Raw genomic sequence first — 27,534 nt, forward strand, 5'->3', positions numbered from 1 at the left:
AGATCCCTATGTCATTAAGTGATCAGGAGAAGATAGCTTTTCGTGCTCCTAATGGCAATTATCATTATCGAGTAATGCCCTTTGGTCTTAAGAATGCATGCTCCACTTATTAGAGGATGGTGACTAGAATGTTTGAGTTGCAATTGGGGTGTAATATGGAGGCATATATCAATGACATGGTGATTAAAAGTAAGGAAGTGGGAGACCATGTGAAGGACTTACACAGAACCTTCTCAGTTCTTAGGAGGTACAAATTGCGTTTGAATGCTTCCAAGTGTTCTTTTGGAGTAAGTTCGGGAAAGTTCCTCGGGTACATGATAACGCATCAAGGAATTGAAGTTAATCCTGATCAAATCAAGGCTATCTTAGGGTTGCATCCTCCTCGGAATCCTAAGGAGGTACAAAAGCTAACTAGAATGTTTGCGGCCTTGAATCGGTTTATATCGTGGTCTGCAGATAGGTGCCGACCTTTTTATCGCCTTTTGCATAAATGGAAAGATTTCCAGTGGACAGAGGAGTGTAATTTAGCCTTTGAGGATTTGAAGCAATATTTGGCAAATCCGCCAATATTATCACGGCCGGAGAAGGAAGAGGTGTTGTATGCCTATTTAGCAGTCACGGACTATGCTGTAAGTCTTGTCCTAATACGGAATGATGATGGGGTTCAAAAACTGGTATATTATATTAGTAAATCCTTGCAAGAGGCTGAGCAGCGATATTTACCTTTGGAAAAGGCTCTTCTAGCCATCGTAAATGCAACAAGGAAGCTTCCCCATTATTTTCAAGCTCATACGATAGTAGTATTTACCCAATTGCCTTGCAGGCTATCATGAGGAAATCTGACTGCACTGGTCGCGTGGCTAAGTGGGGAACTAAGCTTGGAGCTTATGATGTTAAGTATTGCCCCGGACGGCTATTAAAGGGCAGGTTCTTGCCGATTTCGTGGCCGAATTCACAGAAAGTGGCACTAAGCAAGAAGATGTTATGCTAGTTGTAATGTCTATTGGGCTTGGGAATGTCCTTCTTTGGGAAGTGTATACGGATGGGGCATCAAATCGAAAGGGAGCCGGGATTGGAATTGTGCTGATTACCTCTGAGAAATTAATTATGAAAAAGTCACTGCGGCTAGGATTTGTAGCCACTAATAATGAGGCCGAGTATGAAGCTCTCTTAGTAGGTCCTCAAATGGTTAGGCATTTGGGAGGTGAAATAGTGGAGTTGTATTGTGATTCCAGATTAGTTGTGAAGCAAGTTAATGGAGAGTTTGAGGCAAGAGATGAAAGAATAAAAAAATACCTCGAACGAGTCAAAGGGGTGTTAGGTCTGTTTAAGAGTTTTAAAGTACGACAAATTCCGAGAGGGTAGAACGCTCATGCCGACTCGTTGGCCATGTTAGCCACATCTTTGGGCTCAAAGTTACCATGGACGGTAATGGTAGAGGACTTGTTGACCTCTAGCCTTACTGGCATCCCGACAGTCGAAGTTCACAGCATTCGCGTTGGCCCGAGCTGGATGGATCTGATTGTGACATTCCTACAGTGCGGTGTGTTACTCGAGGATAAAGTGGAAGCCGAGAAGGTACGGAGAAGTGCCCCCCCATATTGGCTTTCTGGGGAGCATAGGTTGTACAAACGTTCCTACTCGGGGCCATATTTGCTTTGCGTACATCCTGAAGCTGTTGAGCCTTTATTGGAAGAGTTACACGAAGGAATATGTGGAAGTCATACGAGGGGAAGATCGTTAGCCCACAGAGCCATGACTCAAGGGTATTGGTGGCCAAATATGCAGAGGGCCTCTCAGGAATATGCAAGGAAGTGTGACTAGTGTCAAAGGTTTGCACCAAACATTCATCAACCAGGGGGAGCCTTGAATCCATTATCTAGCCCATGGCCTTTTGCTAAGTGGGGCTTGGATATCGTCGGACCCTTTACTCGGGCGATCGGTAATAGAAGATGGCTCCTTGTCGGCACGGATTATTTTACTAAGTGGGTGGAAGCCGAACCGTTAGCTAATATCAGGGATGCAGACACTAAGAAGTTTATTTGGAAGAATATCATAACTTGCTTTAGAGTCCCGCATACTTTGATTTCTGATAATGGACTTCAATTTGATAGCAAGGCTTTCCATAGGTATTGTGCAGATATGAGAATAAGGAATGGATATTCAACACCGGCCTACCTTCAAGGAAATGGTCAAGCTGAGGCTACAAATAAAGTTATTCTGGCAGGATTAAAGAAGCGATTAGACGATGCTAAAGGAAGATGGGTAGAAGAGTTGCCTCATGTGTTGTGGACTTATCGTACTACCCCCCGAAGATCAACAAGCGAGACACCCTTTTCAATGACATATGGAATGGAAGCGGTAATCCCATTGGAGTCAGGCTTTCCCACCTTGAAATTTGATCAGTATAACGATGCGAGTAATCATGATATGCTGTGCGATAGTTTGAATACCATTGAAGAAAGAAGGGAAGTAGCCAGTGTGAAGATGGGCAGTTACCAATAGAAACTCAAGCAGACATATGACAAGGGAGTAAAGTCAAGACCTTTAGTACCAAGAGACTTGGTATTAAGAAAAGTGGTAGGGACAGCGAGAAATCCTGCCTGGGGTAAACTAGGGCCTAATTGGGAAGGACCGTATCAAATTACGTCTGTAGCAGGTGTAGGGGCTTATCGTTTAGAAGATTTAGATGGAAGGGTAGTTCATCGCCCCTGGAATGTAAATAACTTGCGACGTTATTACTATTAAAGGAAGAGCCATCTTTTGTATCAATTGTAGGCTTATTTTGTTCCATTAGTCTGTGTGTTTTCTTTTACTAGAATAAACTATACCCAAGTATTAAGCTGACCTTAGGCCTTGTTCGGCTCCTCGGGCCACAAGTCTAAGAGAAATCAACACCTTATAAAAATTCAAGTGTTAAGCTAACTTTAGGCCTTGTATAGCTCTTCGGGCCACAAGTCTAAAAAATAATAACCCCCTAAAGAAAAGTCAAGTGTTAACTAATCTTAGTTCTTGGTCAGCTCCTCAAATCATAAGTGTAAGACAAAAAATGAACACTGTTTACTGTTGGCTTATGTTGCAAAATTGATCATCGTGATCTATGTTATGTGTGCATGAAAATTTATTATCTTAGCGGTAAGGCATTGTACTTGGCAAATGAGTAGAAACAAAGTAAATACTTGAGTATTGCAATATGTTAACAATAACAATATGCACGGCACGACTATTAATTCCTTCCATTCAGTTCAAAAAAAAAAAAAAACGACAACAAAAAGAACAAATAGAAAAACAACAGAATCAAGTGCTTGTTTGTTTGTCTTTAGGGTTCTTCTTCTTTGCTTCTTTCTCTTTTTTCTTCTTTTTTGCTTGTCCCACTTCCTTCGGATCGGCTTCATTTCCTTCATTCACTGGCTTGGCGTTAGGAGAAGGGTTTTCAGCTATTTCTTGGCCCTGGGGATGAACAGAAGAAGGATCAGGGTCCGAAGTGGTTGCAGCTGCGGGAGGAACGGAACTGGAGTCACTTGTAGGTTTAGGGGGAGCAAGAGCTAGTTGTAAGGCAGAAGGGTAATAAACATTGTCGGGAGCTCGAAGCTCAGACTCGGTGGATACTCCGGCAGCATCTACGGCCTGACCCCCACACTTCTAAACAGAATGTACGGGCAACCCCTTTTAGTTGAGCGGTGAGGCTGTCAGCAGCTTTCTTCATACCGGCATCATATGCTGCTTGCTCAGCATCAGCCTTCTTCTGCTCCTTAGAGGCTAGTTCCCTTTGCACCTACTTAAGTTCCACCACAGTAAGAGCAAGTCTGTTTTGAGCTTATTTTTGGGCTTCAAGAGCAATATTAGCCTGCGACTCATAACTCTGCAAGGTAGATTCTGTGTTTTTGTGGGCTTTTTCTACCTCGGCTAAGCGAATGAGGGTTTCCTTCAAATTCTGTTCCGCTTCGTTCTGAGCCCTCACAGCTACCTCGGCATTGTGCTCGGCTTTCCTGGCTAAGTCCAAGGAATGATCCACCCACTCCTCAGCCATGAATGAAGCCTGGACAACCTATAATGTACATAAATTACGAGAGTTATATGAGTAATGCTTTCAATAATAATGAAGATAAAATGATATAGAATTGGGAAAATACCTTAGCTAAGTCCTGTTTTAGAGATAGGAAGACTTCTCTTTTGCGGAAAGACCACAGTTCAGCCATGTCCTCGGGAAGGCATAAGGCCTTTTCCAAGCACTCGACCACCAAGCTTGAGCTTCCCTTTTTCGGATCTCTGAGATTGGCATCATCAAGAATGGGGCTGCCTGAACTTAGGGTAAAGTTGGGGCGCCAAACCGTTGCTTTTTCTTGTTGGCTCACTACTGGTGTCCTTAGAAGATCTAGTATGAGCGGGCTTCTTGGTAAGGACTTTCCCTGCCCTACTATCTTTAGAAGGAAGGTTGGGGTTCTCTCCTTCTTCGATTTCTATTACGTTTTTGCTACTTTGACCCCTTTTTCTTTTTTTGTCCACGACCTCGGAGGGAGGGGTGCGTGTCATGGTGGGGGTGATTGGACGAGGGGGTACGGCCACAGCAGGGCAAGAGCTGCCTGCATGTGCTTGTAGCAAGGCCAGAAGATCGGGTTCTTTCTCTTGGAAGCCCATATTGCTGGTTGAAGGATGTGAATTGCGAGGGGCGTCTTCACGGTAAAAAACTTCAAAGTCTTTTTCCGTCACCTCGGGGCGACTCGGCTCGGGAGTTGAAGTTTTTTCTTCTACCACAAGATCAGTGGATTGCTCTTGGGGGTAAAGTAATTTGGCTGCGAGAGGGGCGGGAAGTTGTGCTTCTTGGGTTCTTGCTGGAGGAGGTGCAGGTAGTAAGAAGCCAGGAACTGTAACGTCAATTCGAGCTAGCCGAAGATCCCTGGCTCGGATTACGTTCTTTGGACTTTGAAATCGTTTGGTGGAAGGGGTGTAGCCGAGGATGACGTGGGCTGCCCAGAGTTGTCCGTCTCTGTGCAAGAATATTTCTGACCGGAGAATTCTGTTCAGATCTTGACGGTTCACAGCAGCTATGTTTGGAGCGGTGTGGTAGTCGTCTGCAGTGAGGAATAAAAACTGTTAGGAAGAATTAATCAATGTTAGATCATAAAAAGAAGACGGTTATTCCTAAGTATTATATCGGTCCTCGGGAACCCTACCTGGCACCCCATCTTGGGTAGGGTAGTGTAAGCCGTCATGCCAATTCCCCGAGATGATGAGGTAATCCTCGTCCATGCCTTTACTTGAGTCAGGCAAGCAGGAGATCAACCTAACGGCTGAGACTCTACACTTAATGTAATATTTGGTTTTTTCCCCTTTTTGGCAATTATACACCCAATTTACGTCATGCCAAGTCAAGTTGGTTCCCATTTTACGATTTAGGGCATCTACACATCCCAAAATCCTAAGGACATTGGGAGAACATTGGGCTGGGGTAAGTCTATAATTCATAAGAAACTCCCGGGTCACCCTACCCATGGGAATTTCCATTCCGCCTTCGATAAAAGCGATCATGGGAATTAAAACTAACTATGGTGGCCTGGATACAAGTAGACAATCTTCTTCCTCACAATATTGAATGTCTACATCGTCAGGAATCCTATATTGGGTCTTAAAAGCGACCTTCGCCTCATCTGTTTTTACTAGTTTAGCGTATCTACCCATTAACCTTTACGACAGAAAAAGGAAAATAAACAATAAAAAAGAAGCAATAGGAGAGCTGACACACCTCTGAAGAATGCTTAAAACTGCTCTTCGGGAGGTCCTTTTTCCTTTAATCCTTCAAAACGCCAAAATGAACCTCAGCCAGCCTGAAGGTTTGCTTTTATAGGGGGAAAAAATAAAAATAAAAATGGAAGGGCGGTAATTTTCCCGCTCATAATTGAGATCGACATTTGAGCCATACGATGCTCATCCAGCCGTAGAACGTGCGTAGGTAAGGAACCGCCTGACACCATAAATGCTCCATCGTGGACTCCGAGGCGTTAGAAGCGTGTCATGGGCAGCGAAAAGACGTCCGTACGTGTGAAAGCAAAATGCACGTAAGAGGCGTATCCGAGAAGTTAAAACTTGGCTATTAATTAGTGGTTAATAACCCAAGTGTTAAGGGGCTGTTGTGAGGACCCAAAAATCTCAAGACCCGAGGACCCAAAGATCTGAAGACCCGAGGACATACTGAAAGGCATAAGGAGTAGAGGAGAATAAAAGTCACTTTCCTGAGGATGAAGTGGGATGGCTGGGCAAAGGATGAAAGGTAAATTGATGATATATGAGGTATATTGCAAATATCTGGGTGGGGGTTGGATAACTATGAACGTTGCATTGAATGTTCTGCACCAACCATTCTGGCCGCATTGAATAGGGAGTACTAGCTTTATCCATTGCATTAATGTAGAAATGACCTGAACAGTACAAAGCACAGAGCTAAAGCTTCTCTCCATTACCGACTACAAGGGAATGGACAAGTGTCAGTAGAAGGGGTGGAGTAGATGGAGAGGTGTAGGGCTGAGATAGTAAGGGGAAAAAGTATAAATAAGAGAGGAGAGACACAGGAAGGGGGGACGTCGAAAGCTTTGTTGTTGCTACCCTCTATACAAATTCATTGTTTTAAGATCTTTAGTCATAAAATGTTGTGGTGGTTGCTAAGTCTTTTACATGATTTTTGGTCCTTACAATAAGAATAAATTAGAGTTTTGGTAGTATATTATTCATTTTTAGTTCTTTGAAAATCTAAAAATTTAATAAAATTTCTGCAATTTGGTGAAGCCACGTGGCACAACCACAACGTCTAAGTCTAACTTTCATTATATATAATAATAATATGATTTTAAAAATATTTTTTATCATTAAACTATTGAAAAATGTACTTTTTTCATTCCTTCTTTTGTCTCTAATTTATTAAAAAAAAAGAACTCTTTACAAAGTTTAAATATTAAAAAAAAAATTTAGAGATGAAAAATAAAATTTTGATATAGTTTAGGAATCAAAATAGTATTTTATCTAATTTTATTAATATTATTTTTTTCCTTTCGCATAAAAATTGAATATTAACCAAGGGTGTGGTCTTATAACTCAATGGTAATGATGAGAATCTCTTTGAATTCCCTCCTCCATCTTTATTACTATCAAATTAAAAAATAATAATAATAATAAAATAAAAGATGATTGTATTCCCTCCCCCCCTTCCCAACACACACACACACACTATATATATATATATATATATATATATATATAGCTCTCACTTTAATAGTTGTTGAGTTAGAATAGATGAAAAGTTTATATGGAAAAAAAAAAAAAAAAACAACAACAAAGAAAGTTCACATGCCAACTTCACTTGTATATACATCTTTAGGCCTGACCATTTTACTGTCTTTCTTTATTTCTCTTGTTTGTTGGGGAGGCTAAGGTTCTAACCTAAGTTTATATGCCAAAAAAGAAAAAGAAAAATATATACATATATATATATATATATATATATTAATATAAATAAAGGCCTTATCATTTGAAATTTCAATAACAAGACACTTTGTAGATTGTTACTAAATTTGTTAGATTGATGATAGATTTCCATTGCATTCTATTACCAATTATCATCTGTGAGACAAAGAAAGAAACATAGGAACATGTATTTTTGAAATGATCTGTAAGGAAGAAACCCTCATTGGCCCCGCATTGCTAGGCCTAGCCCAGGTAGGCCCAATTACTTAGGGCCTAACTTGACACCATGACTCTAGGATATACATGAGGTGTTGCACACTTGCACCTAGTTGATTCCTTGTTAACCAAACAATTTAGGAAAGTTGAACGTAGTTCAAGATATGTAGACTTATCAACTCCACATCATGTGACGGTAAAGATAATACTAATACCACGTAAAGATTGACAAAACACCCCCACTTAGAAAGTTGTCTAGCTGGAGATCATTTATTTTGTTGTAGCCTCATTTAATGCCCACATCGATTGTCATATGCATTTTATGCTAAAAGAGAGGATCCATCACTAGGTAAGCTCGGGTATGCCAACCTAAGTATATGTTTCTTCAATTGACCTAAGGGAATAGTGTGATGCTTGTTTTGTGGCTGTTTAGGGCCAATACCCATATCTGATTTAATTTTAGGAGTTCAGTGAGATTGAAACTTTTATGGCCTGTTTGGATGTTTAAAAAAGGAGGGGGAGTAGAGTAGAGGGAAGGGGAGTAATTCAATTACCTTGTTTGAGAGTTTTTTAAGGAAGGAAGGGGAGGGGTTTGGAAGGGTTTGAAGGGGTTTCAACTACTTCCAACCCCTTCATTTTTAATTCCCCCAAATTGGAGAGATTTGGAGGGAGAGTAGAGCACATAAAATTATTGATAAAGTAAATTATCTAATTTACCCTTATTATATTTATAAAATTACAATGTTAAAAACAAGGGGAAAGGCTAATTACTCCCTTCCCCCTTATTAATTATAAAAACATCCAAACAAGGTGGAGGGTAATCATTCTACTCTACTCTCCTCCCCACTACTCCCCTCCCCTCTACTCCCCTCTACTCTCCTCCTTTTCTAAACTCCCAAACAGGCCATTAAGGTATTTTATTTTTGAGGGATAAAAGTCGTAATTTGTTGGGATACATCATACAAGTACACAACCCATACTCACTTTCCATCCAATTTTTTGGAAATTAAAGAGTGAAAAGAGTCAACAGTAACGTGTTATATGTGTTGTAATTTGTTAAGCTTACAAACAAGAGGACCAAAATGACTAGTACTAGAAAATGGCTTATAATTATTATGTTGGTGCGGCTAGAGATTGCCATCTTAAATTATGCACTCAATCAAGCAGTCAAGCTTGTTGATGTGATGGTGGTTCTCGTGGATGTGTGTGTTTATATATATAAATATATATAGACAAAATTTAAGTATAATATCTTATGTGTTGTTTTTTAGATTTCCTTAAAATTTAACAAAAAAATACACTTACATCTTACGAGAAAAAACTTATATGGCAGAATCTTAACCGCAATTTTAAATAATTAGATGTGGCACACACACTGGTATAAGACTAAGAGTGATTAGAGGGCAAATCTTGGTTGTGGCTATATGTCTTCTAATAATTTTTGCAGCCTATATTGCCATCCTAGGGTTTGTTGTGGAGATCAAAGCTTCAAGTAGGTAATTAAAGTTGTGGTCGGATATTTGTATGCAATAGGCTCCATAAAATTTTAGATGTTTTGATGATAGATGTATTGTAAAGTGAGTTGTTAAAATAGATAAAATAGTTTTTTGAGTTACTAGTAAAAGCTACTATAATTTATAAGAGTGAGCTTTCACACTCATATATACTTAAATTAAATCAAAATATAATTTCTATCTTGTATTAAAAAAAAAAAAAATACAGCATAATTTGCAGGAACTTTAATGTGAGTGTTCTAAATTTTACCGCAAATTTACCTCCAACTTCCAAACCTTCCATCCTCTGCTGTCTTTCCCGCTCAGTCAAGAATGTCCGAGAATCCATTGCAGGCTCTCTTCCAAACCTTTGAGAAAATCTCAAACTCCGTCCAAACCCATCTCTCCAATCTCATAGGCCAACCTCACCACCCGTCATCACCCACTACCATAAACCCTCTCTTCTCTCTTTCTTTCCCATCCAAATCCAAAGTAAACCCATCAAACACTGACTCTGCTGCCTCTCTCCAACCCAAACACATTCTCGACAAGGTACCCATTTGTTTTCGTCTCCTCTACACTAACTTATACGCTTTGTGTTTGAATTTTATTTGAAACTTTGGTGCTTTTGGTTTAATTATTTGTTTTTTCTGTACCATGGAGTTGAAGTTCAGTAACTGTTTGACGAAAGTCTGAGCTGAATATTTCACTGTGATTTTTGTATCTTATTGCATGTGGGGTCTTTATTTTATAATTGTTGTAGCCATGTTATTTGTTTTGCTTGATTGGTCATTGGTGTATCTTATAATTGTATAGACTGGGTTTTGTTGTATGTATTGTGAGTGCATTGATTTTTATTGGGTTTGCTTAGCCAATGTTATCAATTACTTTAGACTTTTCAGCTGGGGATGTGGTTAGTGGAGAATATATGTAAAAAAATTTCATTGTTTGGAGCCATATACAGAAACAGTTCCTGTATCCATTACATGCTACTATGCCAGTCTGTAGCCAAATGTTGAATTGACCCATTTAAATTGCATGGAAGAGTGTCTTTTGGACTGTGATCGTTTCATCATTCTAACAGATCCTAATTGAATGGGTGAGAACATAGGATTTTTCATGGAGGGTTTTAAGTACTTCTGAAGTAACCATGTGTATAGAGGGTGATCCAGTGAGATCCATACTCTCCACTCATCACTAGCATGTGAGTTTCTATCCTGTTGGAAAAATTTAAAAACAAAATATGGTTTTCTTCTTCGTAAGTTGCATTTTGACTACATATTTTGCTGAGACTTTGGAATTTGGTTCCGTTGTGTTTGATGTGGGTTATTTGACAAGAGAAGAAAAGGCGAACGTTTGACATGGAGAAGACAAGGGACCAGCTCTTAGCTTATTTTGTTGTTACTTTGTTTGATTGGGCACGTTCTTAGGGACTCAAGAAAAGAGATTCCATTCCTATGTTTATTGAGTCTCTATATCTTTGTACATAGTCTTTTCTATCTTTTGTAATTCTTTAGGCTACTTCATGCCTTTTTTGTATGAAGTAGTCTCTTTTTGATAAATTTTTTTTATTACCTATCAAAAAATATATATTTCTTGGGATTTATATCAACTTATTGAATTATAATTTATGTACCAATTGATTAACAAAAAATCATTTATGTACCAATTTATGTGATAAAACGGCATGATTGATTCAGTTTTAAAAACCTGTCTCTTCAGGGAAAATCTACTTCACCTGTAACTAAAGAAGATCTTGGAAGGGCCACATGGACTTTTCTTCACACCCTTGCTGCTCAGGTGTTCTCATTTCCATTGCTTGATGATTTTGCATCATCCCCTCCCCTTGGTTGGTTAGGCACTTATGCTTCTTGAATTCACAACTCTAGAGGATATGTGTTTTTCATTTCTGAAAAAATTATTTATCTTTTGGGTTAATATGACCTGCTGGAAGAAAAATGAGTCTTCTTTTTGGGTGAGAGAGGCAATAGTCTATGTCAATTTATTACCTTATTTATTCCTCCCCATAGATTTCTAAAAAGCATTTTCCCAAATGCATCTTGCTTTCATTCTGGGAAAACTTTCTCTGAATCTTTCATTCTCTATTGACCAAGGAACCCCCCCCCCCCCCCCCCCCCCCCACACAAAAAAAAAAGAATGAGATTGTTACTCTTTGGTATCACCTCATAGGAAACCTCAACATCCCATTGTTGCATAAAGATTTGTCTCTAATATACAAAAAGTAAAGCATATGTGGAAGTTCATAATGCTTCTTTACACTTTCTCATGCAGCCACAACAACAAAACTGTCTATATTATTAATAAAGAGCTTTTGATCTTCTCAGTATCCAGATAATCCAACAAGGCAACAGAAGAAGGATGTAAAAGAATTAGTACGTTACTCTGGCCCTCTTTGTGTGGTCTGTTCTGATATTTTCATTCATTTGTCAATTGGCTGTTTACATTGATAATTGAAAGCTACTTATAATTTCTCTTCAACCTACACCACCGTTTAGTTTACTGTTGATTTTCAATTATGTGGTTAATGATGGGAAGAAGCCTGGAAGAAACAATTAGCAGTGATTCTAGGTAATGATGTTTATTAGAACCTAATGGACTTTATTGAAGGATTTCAGGAAAGTAATGTTCATGCGGATTATTTATTTGAATGATAAAGGTATGCTGACATTCTAAGTGACACTAAACAGTTTGTCAAGTCATAGGTGTGGTTTAAGTTGAATATCAGCTGGTTTATCCTGAATTTCATAGTAGACATGAAAAAGACTGATCTAGGTTTTTCGAAACACGAGATTAGCCAAATATGACTATGGTTCCAATGGAAGGAAGTATTTGGATAGAACTATTCTTTGTGTAAAGCTCAATTTTGTTGTCTATAAACCTGGGAAGCACGGGTGCGCCGATTTGGCCAGCACACCCGAGTCCAATTCACACGGACGCGCCATGTGGCTCATGTCCGGGGATGATTTATTTATTTATTTTTTTCAATTCGGTCTGAAACAAGACCTGAATCAGTCCGATATGGGCCAAAATTCTTGTTTAACAAAAAAAAAGGGTAAAATATTAGATCAAAACACATCATTTTACTAGCAGACATTAAGGGAAAAACGAAAAACCCTAAAATCATCTCAATTCTCTTTATTATCTACTATTACTCTTAAATTGGTATATGTTTACCATTATATGAAAAAAAAAATGTTTAACAATATATAGAAAATAAAAATAAAAATATATTTAATAATTAATCAATAAACATATCCCGTTGCACCCGTGTCCTACTTTTTCAAAAATTGCCATGTCGCCGCACCGCACCCGCATCTAAACCCGAATCCACACCCGTACGTCCTAGCTATAAACTTATATACACCAAAAGGCCAGGCTGCAGCATGAGCAGCTCTGAGGATATAAAGGGCAATCATTGACTCAACTTAACCCAATATCAGCCTTAGGTGGCTGACCCTGAGGCTAATCACCAATATTTTCTGCTTCTTTTGGTTTAAAAAGAGTTCTCCTTTTCTTATGGAAATTAATATACTAAGATTGTTATCCTTGACAGAGAAAACGTTCAATGCAGTGTGGACATTTTGGTTGTTTCATCTGTATGCTATATTCGTGGTATCTGTATTAAGTCTGGAAAAAAAATTAGATTGATCCTGTACTGGTACATTGTCTTTCCAGAAGAAACCTAGATGCCTACAGAAAATTAAGCAATATTTAAGGTCCTCAATAGGAGGCTGTAGATTAAGGGTGGCTTGAGTGACTATTAAATGTGATTGATGACTGTGAACCGACTTCAGAAGATTGTTTTACCTTTCATTTTGTTGATAAAGAAAAAAAAAAATTTATACACCATATCTAAGAAGTTCATAATGTTACTCTTTTTGGATTGAATCCATGCAGTTCAAGTATCTGTTTCTAGTTTGGGTCAATTTAGGTTCCTGTAGGTGGTTGGTTAATCGTTAGTGGGTGAATATGGTAGGTCTCTTACAAAAGAGGAGGATGGCTCCAGTGATTGCCTGCACGTCAACAGATACCACAGTGATCATGGTGGCCCCTTGTGGTTGCTAGCAAGCACTCTAATGATTAAGTTAGAGTAATTGGACTTGGATTGTTGGTTAAAGTGTTTGTGATGAGATTTCATATCTGTGTGAAATGGGGGATGGGGTATCTATAGTTTTATACTTGTAATTCCCACATTTTCTGGTCAGATGCTCATCTTGTTGTTGTGCACTAAAATGTGTGCCCACGTGGGCTTTTGGAATTCCCGCCTGGGGGACAAGTCACAACCCATTTAATGCTAGGCGTGATGGTTGGGGGTGCAAATAATGTGACCATGACCCTATCTCACTATCCGGCCTGCCTTTTGAGGAGCATTTTTGGAGATCGGATTCCCTAATGAAGAGCGAGAGACTGGGTACTGGGTATGGTAATGCCGCCTGTATCCGCACTTGGTATATTTATCCCCCTTTATCACTCTTCCATTCTTTCCGACTGTTTTAAATCTTTTGACCCCCCACAGTTCCATTTATCTTTTATTTTTAAGGTTGGTTATGAACCTAGAGGACTGTGCAGGATGTTTGTGGCGTGTTGAAATGTGGGCTACTACTAAGATAATGGATGGCCCCACGAATTGACATTTTACTTAGTTTAGATAGTAAGAAGTTATGGCTTTTGGCCAAAATAGTTGGTATGGCTGAGCTGAAGTGAAGGTAGTAGATAGACTGAGGTGATCACTATTCTGCATCAGAAAGTTTGGCGCATTAGTGGATACTGCACTGGAATTGTGATTGGCATACTAATGGAACCAGTAATCACATGTCTTTTAAAAATAAAAATAAAAAGTTTTTATTTTTATTTTGTAATAAAAAAAATTACATGTGCTTGACCCTAATTAGTCTATTGAGAATTCATAACCGACTCCAAAGTTTTGGAACTAAGGCTTAGTTGTTGTTGTTGTTGTAATAGTAGTATAACATATCCATATTCTTTTAATTTATTTATCAAGTGTCATAGTCGTATTTGTTGTCCTTGTTGACTATCGTTAGCAACTAACAGGATCACATTTGTCATGCAGATGGCAATATTATCTCGAATGTACCCTTGCAAGGAGTGTGCAGATCACTTTAAAGAAGTTCTGAGGTACATTATTCTCTATGCCCTGCAGCTGTGTAATTTTTCATCTGAGCTATTTTTTTTTATTGTAATTTTTTGTGTTATACTTTCTGCATATCTGGATTGATAGTTTGTACATAGCAATTCAACTTCTTACCATTTATTTAATGCTTAATTTTTGCAAAATAAAAATAAAAATGGAACAATAAAAACTCTGAGCAAAAGATTTTTAGTTAACCCATGGATATTTACTAATACACCCGTTTCATATTCAATTGTTAGCATGTTCATTGTCAACAATCTATCTTTCCTCACTAACTTGCCAATCCTTTCTGCAGCTGGGACTATATAATTTTAAACTGCTATAGCTTGTTAATAGGAATGTCATTATATTAGCAGCTTTTATAGCCTGTGATCTACCACTGTACTTAAGCTTAGACATCTGCTTTAAGCCAACTGAACATGAGTCAAAGGATGTGCTTTGGAGGGTCCATTTGAGTGATGTTCCTGTATGTTCCCCAATTGTATCTTAGGACACAAATGGTAATGCATCATTGCAAAACAAGAACGGAGTTGTGAAAGGATTTCTATATAGAGTAATAATCAAGCAACACATTGACCTGTCATTTCTTCAAATCTTAAACTAATCGTCTGTGCATGCATGTGAATGCTTGTAGATATGTAAATGCTATGCACATCATAATGATCTATGTAACATAGAATGTCATTCATACTTGTGATGCTTTGGGTCAAATCAATGTCCTCAGGGGTTTGTTGCCATATCCAAGCTATGTGGAAGTTTTGACCATTACTCCATTTTATGGAGCTAAAAAAAGGGTAAATAGTAAATACAGAGGGGCGGGGGGGAGGTGATAGGCAAGTCTCCCATTCTTATTTGGATTAAAGATTTTGGAATCCCTTGGGGACTAGTTGGAGTGAAATTAAGCCATTTCAATGCCAATGATCTCTAGCTCAAATGGCACCTCCTCCCCTTGTAAGAGCAATGGGAGAGTGAGGTCATGGGTTCAAGACCCACCAAGTAAGTGTGTAGTTTTTTGACATTTTGTCTGCTGCATGCTGCTGAAAAAAACAAAAAACAAAAAATAACAAATCTCTCCTTTTATAATGGGACTTGGGAGGTCATCTCACATTTGCTCATAATTTTTTTATGACTTTTTTATTCCACCATGTTAAACAATTTTGTGGTTTTTAAATAGAACGCACAGATTGGGAAAGTTATGCTTATGCTCCATTCTAAATAAACTATATGCTTATGCACTTACGCTCCATTTATATAATTTCTAACTTGTGGGTGCATCTTTGGTACATATATGACAGAGCAAATCCTGTACAGGCTGGATCTCATGCTGAATTTTCCCAATGGCTATGTCATGTGCATAATGTTGTCAACAGAAGGTAATTGTTCAAATAATTAGTCAAATTCAAATTTCCTACTCCATTATTTATGACCAAATTGCTCATAGTTTTGACACTGGCTTGTCAGTGGGCCACCTTGATTGATTGTATTCCTTTGCTGGGGATGTAGGTAGGTTTGAAACAATACCATAGATCATATATAGTTAAGTTTGGAGTGGAAAAGTCCAGTTTGTATGTAGGAATTTGAATGAACCATTTGCATCTTCTGTAGTATATAACAGATATGTTCGTCAACTTGAATGTGTTTTCATAAAATTTGGGAGTCATCATAATGTTGAAATATAATCCATGGGAAATTGCTAGAAATGCCATTGTTTCAGATTCTTTAAGGGTGATTGCCCCCTTTGCAGTGCTATATATGTACATATTAACAACAAATAGGACCCCTTCTCATTTTACATACAACCAAACTAGTACATTGCTAGATGAACAATCATATATTCCAAGTTGCCTAGCATGCAACAGATCATGCTAGTTTCTGAGAAGACACATGTTAGTATCTGAAATATCACTGTAGAACTTGCTGACTGTATGAACATTTCACCGGCCCTTGTCATCTGAAATGTAGATGCAATTTGACATTAGAAGCCTCAGAAACCAGAAAATTTAATTACATTGAATACCTTCTTAATCTTGTTTATTTTGGCTCCCTAGTAGAAATGTTTCTTCTTAAACTTGTTAGAGCTAATATAAGGGTGATTACTACAGCCTTGGCAAACTGGTATTCCCATGCGAACGAGTTGATGCAAGGTGGGGTAAGTTGGAGTGTGAGCAGCGTGCATGTGATCTACTGGGCAGTACAACAGAATTTGGGGAAGAAAAACATTAGTGTGTTGGTATTAAAAGCATTAGAATACAACTTTTATTTTTTAAGAACTTGCAAATAATATTATTATTTTTTTTATTGTCAATGACACTATTCTAAATTGGCCAAACAGAATAAAAAAGATACTATCTAGATGTTTAATTTATTTGTAGTTATAGAATATTATGTTATTAAATGATTTAGTTCTCATGGAAACAACACCAATTGATATTCTAGATCTTCATTCTTTGATGCACCAATTGGTTGAAGCATGTAAACTATGCATCAACAACAACAAAGTATTAATCCCCAAACTTTTGGGATCAATTATGGGTCTTCAATTATGAAATATTGTAATTTATTAAAAAAAAAAATTATTGATCTTCAATAGACTAATAAGATAGTTTTAACTGACCAAAAGGGAAGCAAGTAAATAAAGCTTGGATGCAAGGACATAGCAAAATCTCCTGTGTCTATGTCGGACACAGAATATGTTGGACACAATTGCATGTCTCTATAGCGTGTGAAGAGGAAAAAGTATGTATATATGTATATATTATTTTGGACATGGCAGAGCCAGAGACACAGTTATGACATAATCTCTCTGTCTCTCTCTTTCTCGATTGTCCAACAACTTAGATGTTTTCATTAGTGCTTAGATCAACCTCTAGTCACTCTGTTGGCACTGTTTCGTCGATTTGTGCTTTTAGCTTGATATTCCGTTTACCACTAATGCCTCTAGTGGAGTTGGAACATACAAACACACCATCTCTCACATTTTATCATCTGTTATGTATTTGAATTTGAAAAGGAAGAAGCCTATGCAGTGGGTTTACTGTTATGAAATGGGGCATGAAATAAGTAGATTTGGTAGTTCATACTTCCTAGCAATGTGAATGAATAAGAGAAAAATAGAAATGTAGTTTGAAAAGATGATATGTAAGATAAACTGATTAAGAGTAGATAAGAAATTTGAACAACTGAGAGTTTAGGAGTAACTATAATTAGATTGTTGAAGAGTAGCAACATGTACTAAATTTAAGAGAGGTTGAAATATTAATTTAGTAGTGGGAGTCATAATTCTTGGTGGATTTTAGTCGCTCCTTTAATTTACATATCTTCATTTATATTAAATTGATAATGTGGTGGTTTGGCGCAAGACAACCCAAGACAATGCAAAGGGAAAATAAATGATAAACCTATGAGTCAGCATCAAGCGAAAGAAATCACTAGGAGTTAGAAGGGCTGGCTGGACTCGATATCAAATCATAAGACTAAAAGATATATATATATATATATATTTATATTTTTTTTTTATTAAAATTTTTCAATCCCAAATCTATTTTACAAAATTGAAAGCATTTTTGAATAGAGAATAACAAAGTACATAAGAAAAACTTAATTATTAAATAGTCGGGCTTGGCAAGTCTTTAGGCCTAATTATTGGCGGGCTCCATCCACAAAGCCACAAGCTTAGCCATCTCTTTTTTTTGGTGTCTGCACTCTACAATCATAAGTATGTATTACCCGAAGTCTACATCTTGTGTTAGCAGTAGTTAGATACAGAATTAAAAAACTTGACTAAAGACAAGCCTTGAAATCAAATTCAAAATTACAAGATCAATAGTAACTGAAAGCAATTAAATTTCAGAGCAAAACCCTAAAATACATGGAAGCATATTTGGATCCTTGAAAACGATGTTATATGCATGGGAGGTCATTTAGGAAGACATCAATTTGTCAACACAAATCAATCCGATAAAAGATAATATCATTGTCATATGTTAAAGATTTTGGATGAATTGACCTTCTAGTACTTTAGCCTCCTTTCTATTGCCCATAAATATGATTTTGAATCTTGAATCTTAACAAATGGGCAAAGGACTTGATCTCTACCTTGATCATATGAGTTTGCGATTGAAATTTGAGACACAACTAAAAAAACCATGATCTATAGAAGGTATTTCATTCTATGATGACAATCTTTGGCCTTACTATTTGTGTTTTCCACATATCAACATATTTTTTATGGATAAAATTTAGGTATAGTATTTTAAATACAATATATTTATGTTCTCAAATTAAATTTAAATACTTGATTGTTTTTTGTGGAAAAAGTAAAACTATTTATGTTTTAATAATCAATGCAACCATGTGTTTGAATTTAATTGGGAAATCTAATGTTTTGTACATACCACAATGTACTTAAATTTTATTTTAAAAAAAATCTACGTGTGTTACATAGAAATGTAACAAATTATCTAAAGATAAAAGTTAACCCTCATATTCTATCCTTTATTATCTAATGAAACAAACAAATTTTTAATTTTCTACCTTTAATTTTTTTAATAAGCCTTTTGATTTTTTTTTTTAAATCTGTTTTTAGTGAGTTTTTCATATAAATAAAAAAAATTAAACTGTAGTTACCCTCTTTTATATTAGGTAGTATAAATGAGATTGTAGTAGAATAGAGTAGAGTAGAGTATTAACTAGAGGCTAGACAATGAGAGGTAGTTATTTTCTCCTATTAAGTTCTTGTAGGGTAAAATACAGTAACACCTCTAAGGTTCGAGTTAATACCAAAAGTATTTTCAAAACTACCTGACTTGGTTCCTAAATTGTTACTTATTTTCTCCTCTTTCTCACAATGATTAGGGAACAAGTTAGCCAGTTTTTGAAAATCCTTGGATAGCTGGGAGTATCCAAAACCTTAGGGGTGTGAACTTTATTTTACCCATCCTTTTATTGGGAGTTAAGATTGAGATTTAATTGTCTGTTTGTGAATAGTTTATCTACATTCTACTGAAAATACTATAGATAAAAGGTAAAAGTTAAATAAAGTAAGTAGAAAACTCACATGGGATCTGCAAATAGAAGGAAAAATAAGTAAAAGTTAAAATTTAAATTAAAAAAAATGGTAAATTACAACTTACCCATTTATGATTTGACAGAAATTTAAGTTGCTTACTTATAATTTGAAATTTGATACTTTACCCACTTGAGGTTTGATTGAAATTTAAGTTGTCTACCTGTAATTTGAAATCCCATGATGCAAGTGTTTTATTGGGTTATTTTTTTTTATCTTATTTGCTTTTGTATTTTTATATTTTTTGTGTTTTTGGAGAAGAGAGATATAAAAGTGGAGTAAAATTATATATTTGCCATGTTTTTAACATAAATAGGTTATAAAACTCTAACTAAGCTAACTTCAGGTGGGTAAAGTGTCAAATTTCAAATCACGAGTAGGAAACTTAAATTTCGGTTAAACTACAAGTGTGTAAGTTGTAATTTGCCTAAAAAAGTAATTCACATGAGACCTGTAAATAGTAAGAAAAATAACCTGTAAGCTATAATCCAATCTCAAACTACTTAGTTTTATCTTTTTTTAGCGAGACGTATATCTATTTCAATTCCTAACTAAATGTTTATTTTTACTTTTAGAGCTCAAGAAACGATCTTTGAATTGTCTAAATTAAATATAAAAAAAAGTGTTCATGTCTCATGATGTTTGACGAGTTTCATAGACCCATTAATGGTTATATATTGTTATTAACAAACGGACCCTAATACGAGAATAATTTAAAGAGGCCCACTAACACATGTATCAAATTGAGCTCAGCCCACGAAAAGCCACACCAACCCAAGCAAAAAACACAGATAGCCCAGCTTATATATACATATCGTTGTGTCTTCATTTGCCTCAACATCTCCGAACTAGGGTTTTCAATTTCTGCGTCCCTAGTCCCAGCTTCAGAGCAACATGGTATCTTTCTACTCTATCTTCTCTTCTTTTTGTTAATCATAATAATAACATGTGTTGTATGATGTTTCGGTTGTCATATTGTTTTTGGTTTGATATGTTCTGTATTTTTTTTAGTGATTTGTGATTTGAAGTGTGGAAAATGAAAGCATGGGTATTGGTTGAGATTAGTAGTTATTGTTTTGAGTTTATTTTATTGGAAGCTTCGTTATGCTGATTTTGTGTGTGGGATTCAGACCCATTAATTTCTTTCAGTTAAAATAAAAAATTAGATTTAAGTTTTAAATATTATAGCTAGGATTGATATAGATCAGAGGTCAAATTTTCAAAATTCATAAATTGAACTACAAAAATGGTGATTGATTTAGTTGCTCCAAAAATATCTTTATGAAAAAGAAGAAGAAGAAGTCTAGTTATAAGCAAGATAAACTTAACAAATTAGTCTCTTGGGATAATCTGACTACCTTGACTCTGTCTGGAGATTACAAGAAATAGTGGGAGTAGTGGATTAGTTAGAGGATTGCTGTTACAATGAGCTGAGTGCTATAGGAAAATTGTATGGATGTTTTAATTTTTTTAGGCAGGCATATGTTGGTGGATGCTTACCGATTTATGAACGAGGGTTTGCTTCCTAGGATAGCGCGTTGTCTTTCTTTGTTGGTCAATGGGGCTCTTCTTTTGTGTGGTGTGGTTCCAGGCACGAGACAAAGAGGGAAGCGGCACATGCTTGTGTTGTGCTCTTGCGTTACCTCGCACTTTCTTGTCATCATCCTTCCACTAATCAATTCTATTTCCCTGTATTTTTTTGTTGGATAGATGTAGATGGGTGCTTGGTAACGTAAAAAGAAACTTGATGGGTGATACAGAGAGGTTTTTCTTTCTTATTTATATCTTTCCTTCACACAAATGTATAATTGAGTCTGCAGATGCAGGGATATCTGAAGTTAAGTTCAAGCACTATCTACTACATCTTTCTAGATATATCTGCTGGATAGCAATTAGCAGTAGCTTTTGTTCCTATTCTGAGGTTTAGACATAGTGGTGCGTTCTAATAGGTTGAAATTGTGGTTTTTCGTTTAGAAGACATCACCTATCTCTTATTGCTGTGAATTTTTTTCTACAATTCAAATCTTCCTTATTTCAGTTGGATTCTAAATTTTGTATTGGGATCAATGTCCGATTGCTGAAATTGTTACACTCTTATCAAAATTTCCTTCTTAAAGGCTTAGGATGTTCTCTACTTATAACCACAGAAGTCATAATTTTAGTGTCAAATTATCTTGAAGTTGAAAGAGAACTTTGATTTTAAAATTTAAATTATATCTTGATCATGGCGATATTTACTAATACATCTTGCTCTAATGAATTCTTGAGAGGTGTACTTACAAAAAAAATGAATGCTTGAGAGGCGTAAGATATTGTACCATATCTTTTGTTCTCTGATTATCCTTCTTTTGATGCAATTCAAAGTGATTTATATAGTTCTTGAGTTGCTAACTCTTCATTCTCTTATTTGATTGCCTTGTCAATTATTTCGCTAATTGTTTCTGTTATCTGTTCCAATACACAGCCTAAGCAAATCCACGAGATTAAAGATTTCCTTCTCACTGCAAGAAGGAAAGATGCACGTTCTGTGAAAATCAAGAAGGGCAAGGATGTTGTCAAGTTCAAGGTTCGTTGCTCCAAGTACCTGTACACACTTTGTGTGTTTGACGCGGAGAAGGCTGAAAAGTTGAAGCAATCTCTCCCGCCTGGTCAGTATGAAAAAATTATTTTTTATTAATGGGCATGATGGGTGCATTTGGTGTCTTATTTTGGTTTTTTATTTTTCATCTTTGGGTACTGGAAGACCTTATTTCTATTGACAATTAGCTGACTTGTCCTGGCTTTCTTGTTTGCAGGTTTGAGCGTGCAAGACCTGTGAAAATGGGACCTGGACCAACATGTCAAATGGTTACTAGAGAGAATGAGATTTTGCTTTATTTTGTGCTTTTTTGCAGTAGTTGAAGTACTTAATTTCTAACGGGTTTGGGCCTTGTCATCCCCCAAGTTCTAGGAGGATATGTGACCCCTCAAAAGCATTTGAAAATCTGAACTCAGGAATTTTGCATTATTGCAGTTATATTTGGACTTTTGTTTGTTTTTTCTGTTTGTTCAATTTATGGATGGTTTAGCTGTATTCTTTATCTTTACCTTTTCGGTTTGAAATTAGTATGAGGCTAAGCGATTTTTTCAATTTTTTGCAATTAGAATGATGTTCCCTGGGTTGGACTAGTCTGTTAAGAGGCTAGACTAGCAGCAGCAGAGTGGAATATTATGGTGGCCAGGTTGTTAAGCATGTTGCATATGTTCTCTTGCATTTAAGCTTGCCTGATCCTTGCGTAGTGTTTATATTATTTGTAACTGTTGCTGTGTCTATTTGTTTGTCATAGTATCTGTTTGGATATGGATGAAAACCCACGGCGTCTGCATTTTGGCATTTTTTTTTTTGATAAGCGGGTTTCAGCTTTCTAGTGGGTCTTGTGTACTGTTCACGGGACTTACAAACTTCTTTTTTCAATAAAAATTTCATTAAAAATGGGTTTGTACTATTCAGACATTTAAAAATTATTTTGCTACAGTGTTTTCAGTTTTCAGGTATCAGTAATATAAGATAATCCAAATACACTTATAGAGGACCACATCTTGCCATGTAAGATAACTCTGTTTCATCATTCACGTTAAAACTAAAAATTAAGAGCTCTTGCACCAGTAGGTGTAAAATAAAATAAAAAAAAAGTGCATAATTTTACACATTTTTGCTCAAAAGTCAGCTACATCAGTCTGTTTATATTACTGTTTATATCCAATATTATTACTTTGCACGGTTACTGTAGCTTTTTATATGATTATTTTACTTTATTTTCTCTCTCATCCAACCTCTCTCTTCTTCTACCCTCTTCCTCCTTTACCTTTTCTTCAATCTAGCAACAACATATCTATCCAAATAATCAAAATCGTTCTAAATCTAGATCTAAATTCATCAAACTCATATACAAATTCATATAAATAATCAAACCCAAATTGAAAAAAGGAGGAGAAGAAAAAGAAAGAAAGAAGAAGATGCTGAAGAAGCAACTGCAAATCAGCCCAAAATCACCATTTTTTCTGCCCAAAATCACTACCCACAATCAAACCCAAATTGCAAACCCAAAATCATCCTCTATAATAAAACCCAAATTGCAAAAGAAGAAGAAGAAGGAGAAGAAAGAGAGGCACGTTCAGGAAAAATAGAGATGAGGAAAAGAAGAAGAAAGGGAGTCTATGATCAAAGAAAAAAAGGGAGAAAGAGTGTCAGGAGGGGGTAGGTGAGAAAAAAAAAAAAAAACAAGTGAGGAAAAATATTACTTAAATAAATAGTGTTTATAATAGATAAATTAATGTAGGTGTTTTGTGTAAAGTGTTTGTGTAAATATAAAAAGTAGATTCTTATGCTAAAATAGACGGAAAATTTTAGACAAACTGATGTGAATACTCTAAGTGTGTTGATATTAAAAGCACTAGAATACAACTTTTCCTTTTTAAGAATTTATAATTAATATATATTTTTTATATTGTTATTGACACTATTCTAAATTAGCCCCAAAAAAATAAATATGATACTATCTAGATGTTTAATTTATTTGTAGTTATAGAATATTGTGTTTCTAAATGATTTAGTTATGAGGGAAGCAATACCAATTGATATTCTAGATCTTCATTCTTTGATGCACCAATTGGTTGAAGCATACTACAATTGCATGTTGATAGCATGTGAGAGGAAAAAGTATAAATATGTATCTATACTATTTATAATAAGATTTCCCTCTCTGAATTGAACTTTTTTGTGGTTCAAAAATACCATTGCATTCAATGTTTAATTAATGAAAAGAATTGAGGATAAAGCAGTAAAGATACCTATTAACACACCCTAAAAAAATGTCTAACTATTGCACTCTGTCATCAGTTTACAAATTGAAATTTAAATGTTCAGTCTTCCACTCTTTTAGAATTTCAAATTTCCTCTTACATCAAGAAGTTACAATGGTGTCCAATATCTATCCTCAAGTCTCCTGCAATTCCAAAAAACACACAAGTAGTGAGAAGAATGAGTTGAGGCTGCAAATTCCAAAAAACACAAACAAGTAGCGAGAAGAATGAGCTGAGGCAACAACTCAAATAGAATTTGAAGGTATTTAATAAAATATTTCTTTTTAATAATGTCATTATCTAATGAGATAATTAACAATACAAACACTTATAGTATGGTTTTTAATATTCTGTCTTTATCAAAATTTGTTCATATTACTTTTCAAAGATCCATTGTTTTTTTTAGTACTTCACTGGCCATTTTTTTTGTACTTCGACGTATTTACTTAGATAAAGTTTTAGTTTAATTGTTTTCAGAATTATATTTTCCTTTATTCTGATTTTTTAAGTTGGTGTTTTATTTATTTCATTGTTCCATTCTTTTGCTTGAAGGCATTTTTTTTTTCCTCTTATATATTTCATTTGAATGTCGTTGATTAGATTTAAAAAGAAGGCACGAGAACTTTACCCTCGCTATCCATCAACAATTATATTGTTTAGTTATTTAGTACTGATGATGTTGAAAATTGTCAGTAACCTACACGGTCCTCATGTACTCTAGACAAAAACCTGCACAACACAAAAAATAAAGACTTTACGAAGAGTACCGGTGTGGTACCGGCCAAATACCCTCCGATAGTCAAGTTAGAGAATTTTCACAACTCTAGAGTACCAGAGTTAGGGTGAATTATGCATACATTAGTTTGCGAGGGTTTTGAGTTTTTATAGTAGGTAGGGTTGACATTTGTTCCTTGGCGTAGAAGGCTCTTCCTTGTAAGGAAGATCTCCATGATTGTGAATATCTTGTAGGATCCCTTCCTTACGGGGATTCCCTCAATCAGGGATAATCGTGGGGCACAAAATGTTTCTTTATATGCTCATGCGTGGAGTCCAAGCAAAACCACGTTGAGTCCGTCAAGGGTTTCTTTATCCCCGTCAACTTAAGCCCGTCAGCTCTCCCTCCTGTCCGGACGTTCTAGTTATCGGGTTGAAAATGTCGTTTGCTTGGAAGAAGAGTTGATGGGTCAAGACCAGAGTTGTCAGCTTTGGGTGTGTAGGCGTTGTCTTCTTTATTAAATGTATAGCATGGTCGACGAGTTTATTTAACCCGACAGTTTCATCTATTGTGAATGAGTTTGATTTCTTTCCAAAATTACCCCGCACTATGGAAATTAATTTCTTAATTATGCCATTGGTACTTTGATTAGATTTGTCACTCAAGCTAATTTCAAATTCTTAATTCAATGATTGTGTAATTACTAACCTTTGAACACCAGTAAAAATAAGGGAATCGACGATAATACTTCATTTTCATTTTTTTCTTATATATTTCATTTGAAAGTCATTGATTAGATTAATAAGAAGGCACAAGAACTTCACCCTTGCTATCCATCAATGATTATACTGTTATTATTTAACACTTCGGAAATTGCTTTCTTGATTATGTTATTGCTACTTTGATTAGATTTATCACTCAAACTAATTTCAAAATTTTTAATTCAATGATTGCGTAATTAATAACCTTTGAACATCAGTAAAAATAAGGGAATCTATTTCATGATTGGAAAATATGACACTCCAAATTGAGATGAATGAAAAATCAAAACATTAAACCAAATAAATAAATAAATGAAGAGAGTCTCATCACACGTATGTATATATTATTTTAGACATGGCTGAGACACGATTTTTGCCTAAATCTTAAGATGGATTTTTTGAAGTTAAACATATCATTTTTGCCTAAATCTTAAGATGGATTTTCTGAAAATTCATTACTATTTGGGACAGATTTTTCGCTGAGATTCTTTGCTAAACTACCCCTTTAAACTCAGCTAAATAGGACCCCTCATCAACACCTCAAAAGAGGACACCAAGAGGGAAGAGCAACTCTTTCACAAACCTCTCTATTGTCTCTCCCTCTAATTATCTTCTCAAGCTCTTAAAGAAGTTCTGAGTTTTTCAGTTTCTAAATTAGGAACTAAACTCTTTAGCCCTTAGCTCATAAATGCCATTCATAAGCCTTCATACATCCTCCCAGCAGAAAAGCTTAGCAGTAAATCCCAACAACATTGCTAAACACAATACAACACTATTACCCCTCTTATACTCATTCTCTCACTCTTCATACTCAGAAAATACACCTATTTTGCTGATCCTATTCACAAATACTTAAACACATCTCCATACTTTTCTCTTACAAAATCTTTCCTCTTGGAAAGCAATCTCTACAACTTCTCCAACGGTTATAATCTCATATTTTTACTATCCTTAACTACCATGTCTCTCATACTTCCATATACCATACATATTACAAATACTTCATCCCACAAAACATCTCTTTCTCCACTTCTCTTACACAATCTCATACACATTTATTACATCATTACACATGACTCACTACACTCTTCGAAACTCCATTCTCATACTCTCTCACTCTGAAGTTCTACTGTTTTGCTACTCATAAACACATATCAATACTCTTCTCTATCTCTTTTATCAAGATCTCATATCAAAGCTCTTTTCATGGAAGACACAAATTCATCTTACGCAAAGCTTTTCTCTTAGAAGGCACAAGTACTTCATACAAAAGCCCTTCTCATGGAAGGAAACACTATTCATAACTTCACAACAACTAAAAGAGCATTGTCAATGTGAAAACTCATTTAAGTGCATGATAAGAGGGGCAAGCTTAACCAGCCCCTACACACAGCTGGACATACTCTCTCTCCCTCCAGTTGCACCTATTTTCCCCCTCAATCTTGAAGTTATCATGTCAAACTGCCTCTCTACCGCTGGGGTTACTCTGCTGGGATATTATCAACTCACAGAAATTGTACAGTTGGGCTACAAACCATACAAAGATAAGTGATTTTGCTTCCATATCTTTAAATGTACATCATTTAGTACATGATTACTTCACATTTAAATACATATTACTTTATTTCAACTATTAACCAAGGCTTAAACTCATTTAAATGCATGATAAGAAGGGCAAGCTTAACTAGTCTCTACCGTTGGCATTCTGCTGGAATCTTATCAGCTCACTGATGCTACACAGCTAGGCTACAAACCATACGAAGATAAATGACTTTGTTTCCTTATCTTTAACTTTATATCATTGAGTACATGAT

At 36.0% G+C, this 27,534-nt stretch overlaps 2 protein-coding genes across 2 annotated transcripts; both read left to right on the forward strand.

The window, feature by feature from the left end:
• Window positions 1-9,430: 9,430 nt before the first annotated feature.
• On the forward strand, window positions 9,431-16,780 carry LOC142621010 (FAD-linked sulfhydryl oxidase ERV1). The gene is made up of 6 exons (XM_075794334.1): window positions 9,431-9,716; window positions 10,887-10,964; window positions 11,510-11,557; window positions 14,257-14,321; window positions 15,633-15,710; window positions 16,440-16,780. Exons 1-6 carry the CDS (start codon window positions 9,498-9,500, stop codon window positions 16,558-16,560), a joined length of 609 nt encoding a protein of 202 aa, XP_075650449.1. The 5' UTR covers window positions 9,431-9,497; the 3' UTR covers window positions 16,561-16,780.
• Window positions 16,781-20,158: 3,378 nt separating this feature from the next.
• LOC142619572 (large ribosomal subunit protein eL38z/eL38y-like) lies at window positions 20,159-22,532 on the forward strand. Its single transcript, XM_075792716.1, has 3 exons — window positions 20,159-20,299; window positions 21,867-22,050; window positions 22,198-22,532. Exons 1-3 carry the CDS (start codon window positions 20,297-20,299, stop codon window positions 22,218-22,220), a joined length of 210 nt encoding a protein of 69 aa, XP_075648831.1. The 5' UTR covers window positions 20,159-20,296; the 3' UTR covers window positions 22,221-22,532.
• The last annotated feature ends 5,002 nt before the right edge of the window (window positions 22,533-27,534 follow it).

Source organism: Castanea sativa, chromosome 12, assembly GCF_040712315.1.
Source record: "Castanea sativa cultivar Marrone di Chiusa Pesio chromosome 12, ASM4071231v1".
Classification (NCBI taxonomy): domain Eukaryota; kingdom Viridiplantae; phylum Streptophyta; class Magnoliopsida; order Fagales; family Fagaceae; genus Castanea; species Castanea sativa.

What these genes read in the sequence shown, in the direction of transcription:
- LOC142621010 (XM_075794334.1), top strand. Translation starts at nt 9,498, where the DNA reads ATGTCCGAGAATCCATTGCAGGCTCTCTTCCAAACCTTTGAGAAAATC. An exon ending in CCAAACACATTCTCGACAAG is followed by an intron (nt 9,717 to 10,886) that starts GTACCCATTTGT and finishes CTGTCTCTTCAG; the next exon opens with GGAAAATCTACTTCACCTGT. An exon ending in CACTTTAAAGAAGTTCTGAG is followed by an intron (nt 14,322 to 15,632) that starts GTACATTATTCT and finishes CATATATGACAG; the next exon opens with AGCAAATCCTGTACAGGCTG.
- LOC142619572 (XM_075792716.1), top strand. An exon ending in GAAGCAATCTCTCCCGCCTG is followed by an intron (nt 22,051 to 22,197) that starts GTCAGTATGAAA and finishes TCTTGTTTGCAG; the next exon opens with GTTTGAGCGTGCAAGACCTG.